Source organism: Asterias amurensis, chromosome 20 (assembly GCF_032118995.1).
Source record: "Asterias amurensis chromosome 20, ASM3211899v1".
Taxonomy (NCBI): Eukaryota; Metazoa; Echinodermata; class Asteroidea; order Forcipulatida; family Asteriidae; genus Asterias; species Asterias amurensis.
The window spans coordinates 10893487-10916139 of NC_092667.1; the positions used below are offsets into that span (position 1 = coordinate 10893487).

The 22653-nt window shown below is 38.7% G+C and overlaps 1 protein-coding gene across 1 annotated transcript in view; it reads right to left on the reverse strand.

Moving 5' to 3' along the window:
* The window catches only part of LOC139952119 (protein piccolo-like), a 39121-nt gene extending 20484 nt beyond the window's left edge, over positions 1-18637 (reverse strand). The window contains exons 1-7 of the mRNA XM_071951081.1: positions 18571-18637; positions 11550-11706; positions 7923-8110; positions 6645-6873; positions 6190-6378; positions 3388-3721; positions 2557-2906 (exon numbers count right to left, since the gene is read on the reverse strand). Of these exons, the coding sequence (XP_071807182.1) occupies positions 2557-2906; positions 3388-3721; positions 6190-6378; positions 6645-6873; positions 7923-8110; positions 11550-11594 (1335 nt within the window). The 5' untranslated portion in view covers positions 11595-11706; positions 18571-18637. The remainder of the gene's footprint in view (positions 1-2556; positions 2907-3387; positions 3722-6189; positions 6379-6644; positions 6874-7922; positions 8111-11549; positions 11707-18570) is intronic.
* Between the last annotated feature and the right edge of the window lie 4016 nt (positions 18638-22653).

A 22653-nucleotide genomic window follows, 5' to 3' on the forward strand; every position in this document is an offset into this window, starting at 1 on the left:
TAATAAATCCAACATTTTGGTTACCAATTAACACTTCATGTAAACGGCATTAGGTGACTTGTGACCATACAGTATCAGCTACGACTGTGTTCCTATATCTCGGAGTCATCGAACAGCACCTGAAAGATGACGTCATCGGTTTTGAAATCTGACTTGTCAGTGTTATTTTTTTACTTTTTAAGATCTATACTTTCATGGTTAACCTTTAGAACACTTACTTTTAGGAAAAAAAGCTATGAATACAACAATTTTGTGATCATACTTATGTCTAATTTGTATCTTTTTGCTGAACTGGTAGTTTAAAACATCACTTTACTTGTAATTCGTTTTTCAGAAAAAAATGATGTATTGGCTAATTTCAAACGGAAGTAACTCAGCAACGCGATACACATCAAGACATACCAAATTGGTGTGTTCTTTCCAGCCATGCATATAACTCAATCCTTCAAATTGTCAACATCTGGCTCATTTTCACGAAGCGGGTCACGTTTAATTTTTGGCCTACACAGACTCATTTTAAAATATGGAAATTTTAAGATTGTGATAGTTGGTCGGTCAGACAATTTTCACATTGTCTATTTAAATCACGTAAGTGATGAAATAGTTATGTTCGCCGTAACCATAGCCCGACATAATTTGTGTCGCTATTTGTGTATTCTGGAAGTAGAGAGTTAATCGAGGGGACCTACATTTTCTGACTTGTCGCATATTTATCATTTTAAACAGATATATCGAAGGTCAGTAGTAACCAATGGGACAGTAATGAGAGATTGAAACGCTTTGTGACAGAATACTCGCATGTGATTTTCCATGATTTATGTAGCTATAGAACATTCGCACATTACAGGGAATTATGGATTGACCTTGTCAGGGTCTGCAAACTAGCGTCCTGAAAGTCTCCAATTGTGACTTACGAAGTACATTTTTTACAATTAGCTTAAAGGATTTGGGTACTTTGTTAAGATGTCCATAGATTTACATTAAACTTACAGGGTTTGAAGATAATGATAGTGGAAAGCTTCCCTTCAAATATTACTTACTGAGGTGCTGTAGTTTTTGAGAAATGAGTAAAACAATGTAATGAAAATACGTTTGTAAATGCTTAACATAATTTTAGTCCCATGAAACCAAAATTATTTTCATGACATTGTTTTACTCATTTCCCAAAAACTACAACACCTTAGCACGTAATATTTTCAGGGAAGCTTTCTACTATCATTATCTTCAAACTGTATAAGTTTAGTGTAAATCTGTGGACATTGTGTTCTTTTGTCCTACAAAAAGTACATACATGTGATGCGTGGTGTCTTATTAGTGTTTTACTTGTTATAACCAACACCCGTTGGTGTTTTGCCACAGTATTACTTGCTGTTGTATTTCGTGCATAGCTTGCTTGTTGGTGTGGTGATTTAAAAGCGCACACATTTACTTTGTATGTGTACGGCTTGCTTTTTGTGTTCTATTTCTGTTTGTGTGCATATTTCTTTATTTTAGAAATTGTTCATAGATACTGGACATTATTGGTACTTGTCGAAGACCAATATTCTCACTTGGCGTAACTTAACATTTGAACTTAATTGTTTGTCGAAGTTGTGAGATTACGATGGAAGACAAAAAAAAAAAAAAAAAACCTTGTCACACTAAGTTGTGTGCTTTAAGATGCTTGATTTCGAGATCTCAAAATCTAATTTTGAGGTCTCGAAATCAAATGCGTGGAAAATTACGTCTTTTTTAAAAGCTAACTTACTTCAGAGGGAGCCGTTTCTCACAATGTGTTATACTACCAACAGCTCTCCAAGTAAGTTTTTATGCTAATGATTACTTGGAGTAATTACCAATAGTGTCCACTGCCGTTAACGATAGAATTATTATGTTATCTTAGGCAGGGGTCTGGTTGAAAACTTTTGTGTTGTTGTATTAATTTAGTATAACCTTTAACTTGTATTCCGTGTGGAAATGTCTAAATAAAATAAAAATAAAACAAACTTTCACTTCTCACTTATTACAACATACTGTTAGTTCATGAACAAGTCAAGGATACGGAACCATTCAAAACGGCAACGACAAACTTGACATATTTGAAGGCAATGTGCCCCTTTTAAAAAGTGAACACCAACCCTCAAAAAGGGAACAACTAAACATCCCAATTTATTGGTTCGTTATTATTATTATTTGTTCATTATTATTATCATTAAAGGCAGTGGACACTGTTGGTAATTACTCAAAATAATTATTAGCATAAAACCTTTCTTGGTGACGAGTAATGGGGAGAGGTTGATGGTATAAAACATTGTGAGAAACAACTCCCTCTGAAGTGGCGTAGTTTTCGAGAAAGAAGTAATATTCCACGAATTTGATTTCGAGACCTCAAGTTAAGAACTTGAGGTCTCGAAATCAAATTTCATTATTATCTCGCAAGTTCGATGACCGACTGAGCTCAAATTTTCACAGGTTTGTTATTTTATGCATATGTTGAGATACACCAACTGTGAAGGCTAGTCTTTGACAATTACCAATAGTGTCCACTGTCTTTAACAAAATATCTGATTTAGTTACCGGTGGTTGTTCCGGAATGTTGAGTTCACTCTCCGACCGTGACCGACGCCTGAATCTCTCCATAGCTCGCTGACTCAGCTTCCCCATGAAGTCTGCCTTGACGCTCCCAGTCCTCTTGTACTTCCCCCTGGCCTCCTTCGCCCTCTCCGCTGCCGAGCTAATCACCGGCTGACCACCCTCCACGGGGGGCTCTTTAGGTGCCGCTGCCCCGGAAGGGGACCGTCTGCCGTGGATGGACGGCCGACTCCTGCGTCGGTTTGACGGCGACCTTTCAGCGTCTGCCACGGAGACTTGCCTCTCGTCCTCGCTCCCGCTTGCTTGTTGACCGCTGGCTTTTAAAACCTGCGAACCTAATAGGAGAAATGAGAAATAGACAGTCCATGCCCCAATGTTATGGTTCACTTTTACGACACTTAAAACTGATAGATTTGGGCGATACAAAGAGTCTGCTATTATTGATAAGAATGTTTTAAAAGTTGGAAAGATGATTTCAAAACATCCCGTCGGGCGTATTTTTCGGGAAATAATTCCCGAAACGTTAAATATATTTAAAATGGTTGACTGGTTACAGCGCCCTCAAGTAAAATTATTTTCTTATTTCATTGTGTACACCGAGGTGTGTTATAAAACATATCTGGACTGGCATAGTTCGGTTACCATTCTTCTCTGTCTCGGGAATAAGGTCCCTCTTCTGGACACTCACGGACCATCGGGGAAATTGTGATCTCTAGTAAGTGACCTCTTTGTTAGTCAAGGCGTACCATGAGGCAATCTATCAAGTCACAACTAATTTTACTACTTTTTTGTTGTTTCAAATATGTTGTTAATTACCTTCCGGGCTCTTATCGGTAGCTTCGGTCACCCCGTACCTCCTTCGTCTCAGCGGCCGCCTGTGCGACGCTCGCCGAGCGAGGGCGCGATTCATCCACTCACCATCGTCCGACTCCTGCGTCAAATTCTCGCCCGGCGAGTCGCACGAGATCTGACGGAGCTGCGACGAGCGCCGCCTACGACGAGTCACGGTCTTCTTGCCGTTGAGGGACTCTCGAGCGAAGGACTGTAGGAGGCAGGTGGACGAGGCTTCGGTGTCGGACTTGTAGTGTTTTCCCGAGTCCCATGAGTTGCGCTTAATGGCCTCGACGTTTCTGTGGACGAAGCGTTCCTCCTGGACGGGATGGGAAAAAAAAAGGAGGTGACATAAAAAAAATCGGAAACAATTAAGGCCGGGGTCGTTTTACTTTCAAGACCTGACGGTATAGCGGTCGTAGCGGGAAGGACCGTCAGATCGGAATTAATTATGAGTTTGCTTTGTTGTTATCAGGGTTAGGGTTATGAGGTGTAACCTCCCATATAGCTCGTTCACGCAGTATAAGGCCTCATTAAAGTTAGTTGACGTACCGGAGACTCTGATAATAAATATAATTCCCTAGTTGAAAAAATAAAATAGAAAAATAATGACACAACATAATTTCAAGGCCTACGAGAAATGATTGCTCCATATTGCGTGTGTGATGCATGGGCCAATGGACGAAATTGGTTTATCTGGAATGTTTGTTTTTTAAACAGATGATGCCCCTGTCGTTCAGGTTCGCAAGGGTTGTGTGCCAGAACACCTGCTTATCCTGACAATTCTTTTTTTCATCAAAAACAGCAAATAATTATGAGCTGTACCGGGTTGTTGTTTCCAACATTTTAAGCTCCTATTAACTTTCATGGTGAAACATTATGTAGAAATTATCTTCGCAAACCTGAAAACCAAGAGTTTTTGTTTATAATTAGCCCGTCAACCCATGATGAAACATCACAGGAAGCAAGCTCCGAAAGTCTTCAAATTAACAATCCGAAAAATCCAAATTATGTCATGTTTGCTCGGCTAGACGACCATCCGTCAAAGAAATTAACAACGAAATATCCGAAGATAATGAGCAAAGAAGATGTTATTAGCTTTTCTTATGTATAAATAAAGTTCACGGACTTTCTCCAAGTCGACTATACGTACACAAATACTACGAAAGACATAATATAAGTATAAGATTTGAGGACTCTTTGAATGATGATGTGTCTTTTAACCCAAAGGTTGGGTGTTTTAAACAGTCTTTTTAGTTCACTGGTGCTAAAATCAGGAGTATTATTATTGCTTTTTTTGTATCATGTATAAAGATTCATTTTAATAGATACATAATAACTAAATAAACAAATAAACAAATAGGCCGTCGAAATGATATCTCCTTTCGTATCGAGTGTTTTTAACCTTGTAAAAATGGAGAAGACGAAAAAAGGGAAAACAAAAACCCGACAAAAACAAAACAGCAGACCTTCATTCATTCAATGGGTGCATACCCAATGATAGTAAAACAACAAATGAAGTAAGCTTCGAGCGTCATCAAATAAAAAACCCGAAAAATCCAAATTATGTCATGTTTGTTTGGCCAGCCAAACATCCTTAAAGAAAAAAACCAGAAGATAATGAGCCAAAAAAAAAACCATCTTGAGATATTTACGAGCACTGAATCCGATGTAATAAATAGAAAACTCAACCTATAAAATTGCCTCCTCCCTCTATGCCGCACAATAAAGGTTTTTTTCTCGCCTTGAAGCAAAAACCAATTTCAATTTTGGCAGGTACAATTTACGGCCTTCGATATTTCAATCAAAAATACAGAGCTCCTTAAAAGCTGACCCGTGTTTGTTTTTCAAAATAATTTATAGAAGGGTAGAATTTTCCAGGAATTAAATTACACAAATTAAATCTTTGAAAAACTCATTAAGACGGTAATCAGCCGTAACAACCATTAACCTATAGATCACTTTGGATCAGCAGGAGTTTTTTTGTTTTGTTTTCTTAATTTGAAAGAAGCCTTGGTTTGAAGTTTGTTATTAAGTGGCTATCTTTATATGATGTATCTTTTTATCTGAAATGATGCCATCTTCAAGACGTTCTTTTGTATTTTGCGTAATTTAAACTGAAACTTAATCTGATAATTGTAAAACACAATTAGAATACCATCAATATTAGTATAGTCAGGTCATGTGTGTTTGATGTAACAACAGAAAACAACCTGTTTTTTATGTGTCCATTCTCCATTTTGACTTCACCGACGGGAATTATTTCCCTGAAAAAAGGGCTCTAGTATAGGTTTTCTCGGTCAAATTCGGCAAATGAGCAGTCAAATTCATTTCCATGCGTTCGAGTTAAAGCTGTTGTGCCTCTCGAGTTGTTACTGCGTCTCAAATTCAGAATTTGGCCATTCAATTTCGTTTTGGGTCGAGTCAAATTCCTTTAGCACTCTGCTCAATTTAGCGTATCGTCATTCTTTTTTCGTGACACACACGCCTCAAGAAGCGTCTGCGAATTTGAATGCTGCTTTGATGAATCGTTAAATTGAATGATCATTTTGTTAAATCGAATGACGCAACATTACATTTGAGTAATCATAAAACGAAATCGAATGACTCCTTTTCAGTAGCATTCGATTTCGCGCGAAATAGAGAAAGCTGGTGGTTAAATTGGCTGCTCTTTTTCTGAAATTGACCTAGAAAACCTATATTATAAACTTCACAGTTAGTATTCACGATATGCTTTAGATACAATATTGTGACTTTTGTATCATTACTCCGTATTTTCCCCCTTACCAGGTCCGACTGGGCGCTCCTTACAACCCGCCTCCTTGGTGGTGGGTTGCCCTGGCTCTGTTTACGGGACCTCCTGTACTCCGCGGAGGTATCCCTCCCGGTATCGTCTTGGTAGTACCATCTGCCGGTCACGCAAAGGTAGTCCCTTTGGAGTTTGCATAAGTTACAGCGCCAGCGCTTCTTATGCTTCTGGTTTGGGTACAAATAAAATTAGAACACACAGGTACAAGTTAAATATTATCCTCGGGTTTCATTAAAATAACATTCAGTTGCTAGGGTATACTATGAACTCAAGTGGTCATAGAACTGACCCCTAGGGCATAGCAATTCTTCTTCATTGCATGTGGACATGCTTATCATGAATATGCATGATGCATAGTCGACCCCGCCCCTTTAGGCAAGCACCACCTCGACATACTCATGGAAGGGTTAACGTAAAGAAATAACTGACTCACAAATCTGTGTTTCGGAGTTGGACTCGAGGCACCTCCGTCCACCACCTGACTCGAGCAGTTTGCACACACTCTGTGGAGACAGTCCCCACACGTGACTCCCAGCCCATCTGTGAACTTCCGGACGAAGCAGAGCCTGCACATGCGCAAGTCGTCGTCCTTTGACCTCGGCGGATGTGACTCCCTGGCGGCAAGTGTTGCTTCGTATCGACGTATTGCCTTCTCGATTTGTCTGTGAACGTACATAACTCGGTCAATTTAAAGGAACACGTTGCCTTGGATCGGTCGAGTTGGTCTTTGAAAAGCGTTTGTTATAATATGCATATGGGTAGAAAGATGCTGTAAAAGTAGAATACAATGATCCACACAAACATGCCTCGAAATTGCACGGTTTTCCTTTTACCTCGTCAACTAACACGGTCGGCCATTTAAGGGAGTCAAATTATGGGAGTCAAATTTTTGACCGTGTTAGTTCGCACAGTAAAAGGAAAACCACGCAATTTCGAGGCAAACTTGTGTGGATCATTGTATTCTACTTTTAAATTATCTCTCCAACCATATGCATTTTATAACAAACGGTTACAAACGCTCTTTTATAGACCAACTCGTCCGATCCAAGGCAACGTGTTCCTTTAACCTGACCTGTTCAAGAACAAAACCTGGCCTATTCATGAACAGTACCCGGCAAACTCAATTACAAAACCTGACCCATTAAAGTGCAAAACCTGGCCTAATCGAGAGAAAAACATGGCATATTCATGTACAAAACTTGGCCAATTCAAAACTCGGTCAATGTACAAAACGTCACATCATCAAGTGCAAAGTTTAGCCGAAGTAAAACCAGGCCTATTCATGAAGAAAACTCGGCCATTTCAAGTACAGAACCTGGCCTATTTCGTTGCAAAACCTGGCCCAATCAAAAGCAAAACATGGCATCATCAAGTACACAACTTGGCCGAAGTAAAACCAGGCCTATGTCAAGTACAAAACATGGCCTAAAGTACAAAACTTGGCTTGTTCAAGTACAATACTTGGCCCACTCGAGTACAAAATTCTGCCTATTGAAGTACAAACTTTGCCAATTGAAGTGCAAACTCTGCCTTTTCACATACAAAGTTAATTTGGACTATTAATAAAACAAAAGGTAGCAAATTCAGGTACACTCTTTGCATTTCTAATGACTTCGTAAAAAAAAAGAGCTTTTTGAACAAGAGACGCCCCGCAGTGATGTGCCCTCAATTTTACATAATTGGAGCGATAGTTTTCTAAATAAAAACTCACTCTGCTCTGACTTTGGCTTGCCTCTCGAAAGACTCTTGCTTCTTTAGCACCTTTTGTATTGCACCGATTTCTTCTGAGGTCAGATGTGAAAGGTCAAGGTCAGCAAGCGCAGGGGATGTCCTGTTGACTGTCTTTGTGTCTGCAGAGGTCGAAGACGAAGAGTCCTGTTTCCGCAGAGGAGTTGGCGGCTAACAGAAAACAAATTCAGAAATACTGAACTAATTTGAAATGTTGACAAAAAATTATACAACATGGCGTTTCGTGGCCGAGTGGATAAGAACACCTAATTCAAACTCCGGTGTTTCCAAAATAGCAGAGTTTGGGTTCGAATCCCAGTCGTGACACCTGTGTGCTGCAGAAAAGTCAATGTCATTTTTGTTTTACGCCTTGTTGAAAAAAAAAACAAAAAAACATTACAAACATTATGTGTGCTGACATTAACATTAAAGCATTAAATCAGTCATTAATAATGTAAATCCTTTTTATGGATTATTCACTGAAGTCATTTGGGGCTTTTTGCAAGACGCTCAACCGCACAGATCTCGTAAAAATAATAATAATAATAATAAGAAGAAGAAGAAGAAGAAGAAGAAGAAGAAGAAGAAGAAGAAAAAAGAAAAATAGAAAAATGCGTTATGAAGGCAAGGCTCCACTCATGTCTCCGAAAACTGTACCTCTTAAAGAAATTTACAATTTTAGAACTTTTTATAGTGAAACCCTTTTCACGATAACAAAGACGGCGTGCCTCACGGGAAGCGGCAAAGGCCCTCTTGTGACTTGAGGTCCACAATCGAGCTGTCTGTCCGAGACATCAACCTTTTTGCTGTACTGTAATATTTGCGACTAGGGCATGCACGACCCCCCCCCCCCGTCATGTAAGTCGTATACTTTCCTATGCGGCCTAATGGGTCTGTATACGTTTGGTAACTACTCTTAAAGACATTAGACACTATTGGTCATTGTCAAAGACCAGTCTTCTCACTTGGTGTATCTCAACAAACGCACAAAATAACAAATCTGCGAAAATTTGAGCTCAATTGCATGGTCGGCGAAGTTGCGAGAGGAAACAATGAAAGAAAAAAAACACCCTTGTCACACGATGTTGTGTGCTTGATTTCGAGACCTCAAATTCTAAATCTGAGGTCTCGAAATCAAATTCGTGGAAAATAACTTCTTTCTCGAAAACTACGTCACTTCAAAGGGAGCCGTTTCTCACAATGTGTTATACTATCAAGCTCTCCCCATTACTAATTACCAAGTAAGGTTTTATGCTAATTATTATTTTGAGTAACAACCAATAGTGTCCACTGCATTCTCAAAATGGATACGGGACTTGAATCAACAGATTTCAAGTCAGCAATGGGGGACAGAAAGGCTTGGGGAACCATCGTGATTCGAGGACATCACTCGACTTAAGCAAGTAAGCAAGCCTTTAAAGTTGATGACAATAGTACATACTTGGTGAGAAGGACAGCAGCTTCGGATGTGACATTTTAAGAAAAGTTTCGCTTCGAAGTACTGCGGCTATTTTTTATTATCTTATTACGTTTGAACAATAAGTAGCGCTGCGTTACACTCTTGGGCCTTGTCACACGAGGCAACTTTTGCAGGCAACCAACTGCAGTGCATACTACAGGACCACTTTGGTAGCACACGGGTCAATTTTCAAACATTGTCTTACGATCCACAAGAGAAATAGGTGAACATTCAAATGTGAATGCCGTTTCTTCATGAAGATTGCCTGGAACTGGTTGCCCGTAAATTGCTTCGTGTGGTTTTATTGTATTTATCTTTAAAAAACAGTGGGTTCTAAACGTGTACAACCCCTTTAAAATACGAATGCAGTAAATGTAACAGTCGTCGGCTCCTGTGTGTCTGTCAGTTCGGTTTTCATTAACGTCGACCAAAAGGAGAAGCTCATGAAATTCAAAATTAACCTCGTTTAAAACGCAGTGCAAAGTAAAAAAACAACAACAAGCGTTTAGTAAGTCTATTATTTTCATTTATATGGAAATTATGTAGGTATTCAATTAAAAAAAACATTTAATTTTCATAAAAACAAGATTCGTACAGAACGAAATCCCCAAAGGGGCAGGTAAAGAATAAATTAAACGGTTAAAAAGAGGGGAAAAAAGAATAGAAAAAAACACAGAAAAGAAAAGAGGATTCCCCAAAGAAGAAGAAGAAGATAATAAGTTCTTATTTCCTCTGTTTTCGTCCCCTCAAACTATTTATTACAAAACATTTTTCAGAGGGAATTGATTCCTAGGGAACTGAATAATGTTTCGAGGGAACTCAATTATTTCAAAGGGAACACACTAATATTTTAAGGGAACAAAACGAATTTCCGTTGTTTTATTTATCTGTCCCTTTGGGGGATAATAGTGAGAGGCATGTTTGACAGATAGTTAACAGGTAACTTAACTATTAACAGCCTCACAATAAACTTGCCAGTATATTTGTGCGTCATAATATAATTTAAAATCCAATCCGATTTTAATCAAAATCCTATTAAAGCTTTGGTTTTCAAGAAAAACTTAATTCTTTCATTGGATTTCGAGTAAGTCTCTAAGATACAAAGACTAAAACTAGCAGTGGATTCTAAAAAAAAAAAAATAAAAAAATGCCAAGCCCGATTCTTACCGATTTGACTCATATATTTAAATTACAAAATCAATAGCTACTTTTGCTGGTTTAGAGGAGATAATAAGTTCGTAATAAGGTATTAAAAGAACACGTTGTTTTGTATCGGTCGAGTTGGTCTTTGAAATGCCTGAGTAACCGTTTGTTATAAAATGCATACGGTTAGAAATATGTTGTAAAAGTAGAATACAATGATCTACACAAATTTGGCTCGAAATTGCGTGGTTTTCGTTTAACACGGTCGGCCATTATGGGAGTCAAAAGTTGACACCCATAAATGGCTGACCGTGTTAGTGGACGAGGTAAAAGGAAAACCACGCAATTTCGAGGCATGTTTGTGTAGATCATTGTATTCTACTTTTACAACATCTTTCTAAACCATATGCATTTTATAACAAACGATTACAAACGCTTTGTATATAGACCAACTCATCCAATCCAAGGCAACTTGTTCCTTTAACGAAACAATATTGGCATCAGTGACGGGTGGTAGTTAGTTAAACAACTGAAATGTGAATTATTGTCAGGATCTCGACATCTCACGTCCATTAGCCAGGAACTTGTGTCCCGTGACAATTATATTTCTCTGCCTACCACGAATTTATGTAAACTTTTCCGGACGATACACTTTAGGCAGGATACCAGTCAAAAAAATATGTGCATGTGTTACGATATTTTGGCCGGTAACCTTTTTCTGGCCAACATAATTCTGTTGTGCTTTAAGAGTAGGGCTATGAAAAATGGGTCCGTTCCACCAGTTAAGTCTTAAACAATAGGCCTACTTCCTTTTTCCGTATGTATTTTTTTCCGGAACTATTTATTTATTTTACAACTCACAGGCTTACAGAAGTTTATACGTTTAAGTATTCATAAACAATTAACTACAATTAAAAGAAGTAGTATTGTTGTATTATTCGTGCTTAATAAGAAAACATATTCACAAAAAAATACAATTCTAAGCAATGACGAAACAATAATACTTACACCTTTGGAGTGGGCCATAGTTGCGGGATCCCGCGCGAGGCACATGCGATGGTCTGGTGGGTTTCAGCTCTCACCACAAGCGGCTAGACTCCCCCTCAAGGAGAGACCAACAAGCTCAGAGTCCCCAGTCCAAGGCTAAGTACCGCGAGATACGGATCTGTAAAAAGACGAAAACGACATCGTTAATGGAGCTTTAATAGGATTGTTGCATAAGCCACCTTGTTGTTAGACTTGGCTCAAGTCCCAACCCCGTGCCATCGCCAGAAAACTTTTGTATTGTGATGCTCTGCAGGTTTGTGACGGCGGATATATGCTTAGGCACCTCCTGCACGAGAACGGGACTTGATTCAAGTCTACCTTATTGTGTGCCAGGGTTGTTATGAGATGTCCAGGGCATCTGAGACCGGACGAATTTAATCTCTGGATCGCCTCGCGGACGGAGAGCAATGCATGATAAACCATAAGCAGGTGTTACGAGCAGTAGAGTTGGGTCCCTATTTCATAGTTCACCATTCTCGTTAATCTATACATGAATACAATTTATAACCAAATTGCCGGTATTGACCATTCGCATCCGTTTACACGTGAATACAGTTGTTTGATCATTATTGCTATACCTTTGTACTTGAATAAGCAACGGGTTACCGGATGAAGAGATAATGAAGTGATCCGGCAAAAAAATGCAATAACGAATAAGCATACTAATGTCAAAATGCAGCTCAGTTCTGTCTATACTACGTCTTTTGGTGATTATATGGAGGAAATGAAAAAACGACGAGCATTCACCAATAGTAAATAATCCGAGGATTTATAAATATCCACCAACTTAATTATTTCCAAGAAAATAACAGTACCTCTACACTCACGGCACAGCACTCTCATGGCAACTGCATTAGTTTACAAGAATTGACCAATCTACCGATCAAAACTATCTCATTTCTCTGATGACATCAATCAAAATTGTACTCAATGGCTCTCAACATGTCCCTCCTAGTACAATAAACATAAAGAGCAAAAGAGCATGGCCACAGCCGTGCTCCATACATAGAGATAATTACCCTCAACATGTATTACCCAGAGAAGATAGGAGATCCCTTTTCCCTGCTTAAAGCGTGGAGGTAGAAACCTCCATGCTTAAAGTCAAACAAAGGAGACGATGGCCCGAAGTTCGCGGACCCACACTTTAAGTTTTAAAAGAAAATATGTAATAAGACAGCTCAGATATATTGAGGGCGCACTTTAATCCATTCATTAGGTGTTGATAACAAATCTGCGTACAAAATAGCCTCAATATTGTACTATTAATATTCATGTGTAAATTAATATACACAACGAATAAGGAACTTAATGATGTGAATGAGGAACAAGGAACTAACTTTACTGAAGCACGTGTTGCTTGTAAGCGATGATCCAGACCGTATAACTGAAGGCTTTGTTGAGGAAAGTCAAAAGGAACAATATTTATTTCAAAATGAATAATATGTTTTTACCATTTTATTGTTATCTCCCATTATTTTCTTGAGATTTATTTGAGGTTTTTAACCATGGGTCTAACGACATCTAAAAATTCATATAATGTCGCCCATGTCTATTTGGCGAGCGATTGCAAAATAGATTAGCTGTGGGCCTATAAATTGCTTGAGAGTGCATTTGTATTAATGAATGCAAACATGTTCAACTTTATTTTCGTCCATTCAAGAAGAAAGGAAGAAGGAAAAAGGTGAAAACTAAAACCAAACCAAACAAACCCCAAACCCCAACCTCTACTGCTATTCAATGATTCTATTTTTTTTTTAAAGGGAAGGTACACGTTCGGTAGTTACTCAAAACAAATATTAACTTAAAAACTGACTTGGTAACATGCATTGGAGAGCTCATGTTAGTATAAAACATTGTGGGAAACGGCTCCCTCGGAAGTAACGTAGTTTAAGAGGTAATTACTCAATAAAATAATAAAAGACTTCTAGCTAGAAGTCTTTTATTCCTATCTGAAAGCACACAAATTCGTCCAACAAGGGTGTTTTTTCTTTTATCTTTTTCTCGCAACTTCGATGACCGATTGAGCCCAAATTTTCACAGGCTTGTTATTTTATGCTTATGATGGAATACGCCAAGTGAGAAGACGTGTCTTTGACAATTCCCAAACGTGTACCTTCCTTTTAAACACATCAAATCGAGCATTACTCGAGTTGCTGCAAGGCACATTGCCCGACGTGAATGGAAAAAAAAATAGATTTACATATGAAATAAATTAACAGTGTAATCACACAGCTTATGGAATCATCCTCTGGGAGCGTCGTCTAGGGGCTTGAGAGATTTAGCTTGTCAACGGGTAGTCGAACCCATAACTGGAAAATATACTGAGCACAAAACATTAAATCTGTTGCCTCAACCGGGGACCCGAGTGATATCAACCTGAAGCTCGTCCAAGCCAACGGCCATACTTAACATTTATCTACCTTACCAATAAAGAAGTATACTAAGAAGAAGAAAAAAATGTATTCACTATCGACCGTTCCTCAAGATGTCACTGTTCTATTTTGATACATCACACACTGCTCTGGCGATGTTATCTCAGGCTGAGCAGACGACACCAAGATGTCCGGCCCTGATTGGCTGCCCTCAAATCTAGTCTGACATCCATTGGTCAGGTGGGAATTCCCAACAACAATGGAGAACTTCATCTTCTTCAGTAATGACATCTGAGAGATACATCTGCAATACCAGCTAGAATTTTTTTCTTTAAGGTATCCTAGTAACAGCGACCGGATTTATTCTTATTAAAAATCATAAAAAAAGAAAGGATAGAGATGCGTTTCCATGGCAACGCTCTGGCTCGGGAGACGGTGTTGACTTATTTACAGGGACGTCCTTGTATAGCGGGGGAGTCGGTAGCTAAACTTTACAAAATAATCATCATTAGTGATGGGAGAGGCGCACGTAGCTTTATTGCGCTCATGTTTGCAAGCTGAATTGAAGGTTGCAAATTGAAAGAAAAAACATCCAAGCAATTTCGTAGAGTGTGGGCTGTTGAAGTCGTGTCGGCGGCCATCGATTTCAAATATGTATGTGCATTACTAATACTAGTACATGGCACACAAGAGCTACGGTTTAACGTCCCATATCCGAAGCACGGCGTAGTGTTATAGTTATTGGTCATACATAAGTGTCATAATGCTTGAAGCAGTGAATACCAAACATATACCTTCAATTTAAGTGAGAGAGTAACACCAGAAATTACACATTTGCGGGAAGGATCCACTGGCTACAGGTGCAACAGGGAAGGATCCACTAACAACATAATATATTGGGCAGGCTGTAGCAAACATTGCTGCCCTTATGGTTAAACAAGTAATGTCTGTATGACATTAAAATTCTTTTTCGCAAGCATGTGGACACATTTTTCAACCCCACCGACCCGATCCCCCTCTTAAGTTTGTTGAACATTCCAGAAAGAGTGAAATGTTCATGACTCCAGTATTACTAGCACTCGTTTTTAAAAGTGCTTAATGCAGTACAAAAATACGACTTTCTTGAACGGAAATCTTTTAATTTGTCATTTCAACCGACATGACAGAGACAAAGGTCGACTAAAGTACAGCCTAGTCACACATAGTGCTCTTCACGATATAAGGGGGTTTCTGGGCAGAGACTTCTTGGGCAATAGAAAGTCAACAAGAACTACGGCTGATGCTTCGACGAAAATTACGGTTATATACCCCTAGAGAGAATAGGAACTGTTGGAACTGTTTAACAAAGGAAATCCGAGCCGTGAATTGCTAACACCATGTCATTGGCACTTGTTGATCCATCGTGACCGAGTTTTATTAATGCCGGTGTTAGATGCAATTATGCCCTCAATGCAATACTATCCGGAAGACATTATTGCATTGTTCTCTATGCAATACTATCCGGAAGACATTATTGCATATGCAATATGCAATAATGTCCGCCGGACGGTTTTGCGTATGCAATCGTGTCCGCCCGGACGCTGCTGCATAATGCAATTGTGTCCGCCCGGATGCTGCTGCATAATGCAATTGTGTCCGCGCGGACACATTTGCATATATGCAGTTGTGTCCGCCCCGTGCAAAACCGTCCTTGCAGTAAATTAAACGCCCTTGATCGACGGAACACGTTCGCCATTTTTGTTACAAGCTCAGTGCATGTCATGAATGACATGGGAAATGTTCAGCCGTTGGGTTTTCGCTGCAATCATCGAATACGTGAATATTCATGCTGCATGTACGTAGGTTCAGTGCATGCACGCTCGCTTACGCGCGCACATACACATACAGTCATGTATATGTCCACCGTACGGTTTTTTGCATAGCCCCGGACACGATTGCATATGCAAAAGCGTCCGGAGCGGACAGTATTGCATGGCGGACACAATTGCATCTTACACCGAGACGTAATCACCGTCCGGCCGGGTTTATACAACTCAGGAGATTGCCCGAATAATCCCATTCCCATCAGAACTTTTTTTGTTTGGTATGAAGGATGGGGAGGGGAGGGGAGTTGGAGGTATAAGGTAGGGGGGGGGGGAGTTGGGGTGGAAGAAAGTGGAGCTGGGTATGGGGAATCTTGCTTCTACCATCTAATAATAAATTGGGTCTTATTATTGCATCTGTTATTTTTATCAGGTTATGAAGAGTGATTTTCGCTGTGCCGTTTTCAATATAACAGTTCTCTGCAAGTGGAACTACTAAACAAAATAAAACAATGAGTAGATTGAGCATTGTCGTCGCTGAACCAATTGATTTGTGCAACTCATAATCCTCTACGTCAAACTAATGTTTGTGTCTGAGAAAGATTGGCTTTTTTCCAGCTTTAGCGTTTACATCTCCTATGTGGGAGTTTGCCGAGTTCCCTTAACATGAAGATCTTCTAAACAAACAAAAACACTTGGATATATTTGTGACAGTACATAGTGCAAGTTTCAACCCAAGATGCTCGCAATAGCGGAGTTGCATTCGATGCTAATGTTTTGTTCAATACTCATGTCAAGTTTGCAATACTACATTTTTCACCTTTTCATTTGGGTGTAAAAACCATACACACAAATTGGTTGGTTTTCTTATGTTGGTGTCGCATAGGCCCTATAGACAAGCTCACTGAATGGATTGTCTTATATTCAAATAAGTAAATTGCAATGTAATTAAAAATCTTCTTCACTTTTTGGTACATACAATGAAGTTGAAAGCGATTTTTTTTTAAACCAAGACAACATTACTCAATGCTTGCATATACTCTCAAATGCTGACGACTTCCCACTTATTCACAATCTGCCCCACAGTGTCTGTCCAGTTTTGTTTGTGTTTCTGATGTATGGACTTGCGAACGTGGAACTGCGTTGATTGAATGAAGTGTACATTAGAAATTGGAACGGATTAAGATTCTTATAACTTGATATCCCAACGCAACTTGTGATTCCGTTAAGTAGTGTCCGGTGGTAGTGATTAAGAGTGGACGCTATCCCTCACTATACTTTATCCACTTGTAATTTTTTCCGACTTCTATCTGTGTGTACTCGGTGGGACTAGTGCCAAGTGGATTGGAATTAAATTTGAAAATTGATATCCCAAAGTAACCAGTGCTTTCTTTGCGAGGTATCTGATGTTGAGTAGATTAGACTTAATCCCAGTCTACCTAGTACTCTTTGACAAGTACAGCAATCAGTCCCGATGTGTGTATTAGTTAATCAGTCTCACCAATTCTCTGGCACGACTTATGAAATATACTGCAACTCGAATGCGTTATACCAAACAAACGGAGTTCCAGTGACGTAAGTTTTCTCGAAAGTTTGGTCTAGTTTTTGTATACGATTAATTTTTCTTCCAACACAGATGTCTGTAAAGCCGTTGCGAGTTCCTTTGGTTAAGCGAGCATGAAACAAAACACACAAAGATTGTGCGTTAATGAAATGTGTTTCACTCCTAAAGACGATCAGACCAACTGATCGAAACTTTGTTCTTAACCCCCGGTTCTTTTCAGAAACAACACTACTCAATGTTCACATGGTACTATCGCAATCCTATCTTAGTTATACTTCCACCATGATGCAAAATTTCAAATCCCAGTGTTGTGAATTGTTGCGACTTGTATGTTTCTATATTATAACCAGAGAACATCCTGTTTTGAATTATGTCAAACTATGTTTAGAAATTTACAATGTTTCCTACAAAATACCAATTTGGGAAGTTTGACTACGCCGACTCATAATGTATTTCGACAACCAAATACACACACTTTTATTGTGACAATATTTTGTGCATAACAGGTAAATCCGATGTTCTCGGATATGTGCGCATGCTCAGATATACGTAAACAATGGATTTTTTTCTGGAAAGTCTGCTGCCACCTAGCAATGCGAAGTTTCCAATTTGTATGTGTATAAAACGGTTGATGAAGACACAGCTGGAGCTGTTCAAAGATAGGATCCGCCAGGCGTCCTATATTTATCAACGTAGGACTCCTATAATAGTTTTGGAGTGTCGAAACAGTACACATGGCAGGATGGGTGACGTGACGCGTGTTCCACCAATCAAAATGACAAGGACGAAAGGCAGATTGCATTGAAGCCCAAGCCCAATTTCAAAAAGCTGTTGCAGAAAATGAGTTGGGCACCAGTTATAACAATAAGAACTTGATGGAACTTTGTTTATTATAACCAGTTTCTGCTAAAAATGGTTCATCGGTGCTAAGCAAGTTTGTATTCTACAGGCATCCCTGTATATTATACTATGCTATCATTAAGTCACATGCCCTTTGTTTGTCATGACCCACATCTTTCTAGTCCTCTTCAAGGAAGCTGACAAGCTGCTATTCTCAAAGGTTTTATTCCTTAATCTAGCTTCCATTTTGTAATAAAGTGAGTATACTCCGGGGTGAATGCAGTTGCATCTGTAATAGCATGATATAGGTCAATATAGCAATGTGTCTACACAAGTCATCCCAAGTGGATTTGATACTAATCAATTTTTTGCAACTTGGAAACAAAATAAAACAACAAACTTACCCGAAACATTTGATTGGATTTTGGCTAATAACATCGGCTGTTCCTACGGATCAACTTTGTGGTATTATCGTCTTCATTTCTAGGAATGAAAAAGAAAATAATATCAAGTGTGATCGTCCCAGTGCGTCATCTTGTTTTTACATTCTGCCATCGCTGAGAAAAAAAATAGTGAAGAGATCTACCGCTGACTGTAGTCAAGGGATAGCCTTTCTTCAAGGATGAAAAAAGTCATTCTGAAAAGGTCATCTTTCTTCTGGTAGCCTCGTCCAATAGGGATGTTTTCCCACGATGTCTTTGTGTTGCATGAAACCTGCAGCTTCTAAAGGTAACCCGAGCTGCTGTTTAGCGTATTGTATTCAAGCCATTGAAAAGTGACGTGTGCCCGTAATAATAGCGCCACGAGAAGATGCTATTCTTGTGTTTTCCCGCCTAAAACTTATCGTCAAACGCGAATTGTCGTCTGCGCAATAGTCGCACTGCTTTTGTGGGAGTCCCGTGAAGGACGTGCAGACCATCTCTTACGATTCTAACTCAGACAAATAGTTTATAGTCAAAATGAGGAGTAAGGTGTTCTATTAATAAATGTTATGTCCGCAAGGGAGGAAGGAAATGAAGAGTCCAGCTCAAACAGAGGCTTGACAATGCTGGAATTCCTACGTTGTTATGTGCAGAGCGACGCTGCTGTCTCTGAAAACTTGTTGACACTCAACGTTATCAACAAATGGTGTATTTGTTTGATGGCGGATTATGCTTGCTTTCCGTTCACAAGAAGTGCTCAAGAAATTCTCTGAAATGTTATCTTGGTATTTTTTTTTTTTACAATTTGTAATAAAAAGTAAGAATGTTCTTACTGTTGTCTGTAAAGTATGAAGGCTTCGTGCGGCTGAATATGCGGCATCATCAATTTAACCTTATTGGACTACCAATTTCATGTGATCGAATTGGCAATTTCTGATACCAAAGTGATATATTAAAAATCGTATCAAACAACACAATTCTTTGTTAAATCTAGTCACTTTAGGGTTTGGCTACATGAAGGCAAGGTTTAATAAAGATCAGTGTATATTGGGTTATTTATGATTGACATTTAGGTGGCGCAAATAGTATTAGTTTTCAACGCATCACATTAATGTTATTCACAATAACGCAATATGAAATGAATCCTTGTTAAAATATGGTTTAAAGCCACTGGACCCTTTCGGTACAGAAAAACAAAACAAGTTCACAGATTTAACTTACAAGGTTTACAGGTAGTGGTGAAAGACTTCCCTTGAAATATTTTTCCATGAAATGCTTTACTTTTTGAGAAAACATTAAAACAATATCAATTCTCGATAGCGAGAATTACGGCTTTATTTTAAACACATGTCATGACACGGCGAAACGCGCGAAAACAGGAGTGGGTTTTCCTGTTATTTTTTCCCGACTCCGATGACCAATTGAGCCTATATTTTCACAGGTTTGTTATTTTTATATATAAGTTGTGATACACGAAGTGGGGGCCTTGGACAATACTGTATACCGAAAGTGTCAAAAATGGCTTTAAAGATCAGTGTACGGTTGGATTATGCTTGACATTTAGGTGGCGCAAATAGTATTAGTTTTCAACGCATCATATTAATGTAATTCACAATAATGCAATATGAAATGAATCCTTGTCAAAATATGGTTTAAGGGCACTGTACACGTTTGGTAGTTAATGAAAATATATTTTAGCATAAAACCTTACTTGGTAACGAGCAATGGAGAGCTGTTGATATTATAAAACATTGTGAGAAACGACTACCTCTGAAGTAACGTATTTTTTTGAGAGCCAAGGTAATTTCGCACTAAAATAATAAAATACTTTTATTTATATCTGAAAGCACACTATTAATTTTGTACAACAAGGGTGTTTTATTTCATTCACCATCTTCTCGCAACTTCAATGACCATAGAGTTAGAATTCTTACAGGCTCGTTATTTTATGCTTATGTTGGGATACACCAAGTGGGAAGACTGGTCTTTGACAATTGCCAATAGTGTCCAGTGTCTCTAATGATTTGATATGCTACAGGTAACAAATAAGTGTGCATTTATCTATTCACACGTCAATATCAAAACACAAACAGCGAAAATGACCATCGAACCATCAAGGGAATTGAGTCTTTTGAACACATTCAACCATTTGAGATTTCATAAAAGACAGCAAAGAATTAAAAAAGGACAACAAATAAATAAACTAACTTGTAAAAGGTAGCAACAATTAATGCGTATAGTCTACACCTATATGACCCCAATGATTAGTGTGATGTTGATAAGGTTTTCAATACCAATGCTGAGGCCAACCCATCTTAAAATATTAATTTCGAAAATCAACACAGCAGCGCAGATATTTCACAGCATCTTGAGTTGCACGCCATTCACGCTATCATCTCATATTTCTCGCTGCGTATTGATGCGTTACTGAATGACAAATACTGAACGGCATTCATGGTTATATAGACCCCCCCCTATTCATCATCGACAAATCCCTCCCCATGTTTGCATCTGATCGAGTTTCCACGTTGGAATTGAAGCTAAATTGCGATGACAAATTATCTATAGGAAGGTGTTTTTCTCTCCCCTTGACAAAGGGTGGGGTGTGACCTAAGACTAGTGCGTGAAACATTTGACAATGTTTATACAGATTCATACCAAGGACTTAAACGAAATGAATCTGGGAAAATGACATACAGCGGAGAGTCCCTACTTTTCCTCTTCATGTACTTAACCAATGATCTTAACATCCCACTTTTCGAAGTGTGAACTCGCATTACGTTCGCAAAAGTTAAACGATAACCAACTTTGAAACAAAGTAATTTTGAGAAAGGTAAAAGAAGAGTTAAAGGCACTGTACACGTTTGGTAACTGTCAAAGACCAGTGTTCTCACTTGGTGTATCCCATCATAAGCATTAAATAACAAGCCTGTGAAAATTTGGGCTCAATTGGTCATCGAGGTTGCGAGAAAATGATGAAAGAAAAAACACCCTTGTTGGACGAATTTGTGTGCTTTCAGATAGGAATAAAAGACTTCTAGCTAGAAGTCTTTTATTATTTTAGTGAGAAATTATCTCTTTCTCAAAAACTACGTTACTTCAGAGGGAGTCGTTTCCCACAATTTGTTATACTATCAACAGCTCTCCAATGCTCGTTACCAAGTCAGTTTTTAAGTAAATATTTGTTTTGAGTAATTACCAAACGTGTACCTTCCCTTTAACAGTGGCCATAGTTAACACCGTAGACGCCCACTTTTTTAAACCAATTGCATTTGAGAGCAATTTGCAGAATCTCTCGAAATGACGTCTCGCCACAAAATTAATGGTCATCCAAAAATAGCTTAACCACGACTCGAGAAGAGACTAAAATAGGACTATGTATATTTGCTCAAACGGCTGAGGAAAGCGACTTACGCCTACTCCAATGCTCTGGTTATACGTTATTCATACCGTTGTAGTATATTATTTATAACTGCTGAGATGACTCGACCTTTCCAGATTTATTTTCTTTCGGGGGGGGGGGGTATCAGATCGAAAATACGCGTACAATGGAAGAGGTTGGGTGTCAGTTGAAGTGTTTACATCTTTGCTCTAAGTCATTTCACCAATACAGGATTTTTATTTTTTATTTCGATTTCTTTGAAACAACAATAAACAGTTTGAAAGACCATCCCATTCCACAAACACGGTCAATTTCAATCAAATGACATCATCGTTGATTATAGCTTTTGGAATAAACGCAAAATCAAATATTTTAAAAATCTAAATATGTTAATTTGCAGCAGGGATAACACATGATAATTTCGCTTTTTACCCTTAGTACACCGATGTGTTAGCACTTCGTGCTCCCTCGTTGAGTGGACAAATCACAGCCGAGTTATGGCTTTGATTTCTCACGTAACTCGGGAGGGAAAGCACTTGATATACAATGCTTTACGTCTTCAGTATCATAAACAATCCTCCTCAAAAAGGCTATCTTAGAAATGCATTCAATCACGTTTATCTCAATTTCATATGCCGATTGTCACAGTGTAAATAGAGTTCTTGAACAATAAGCTTTGGAAA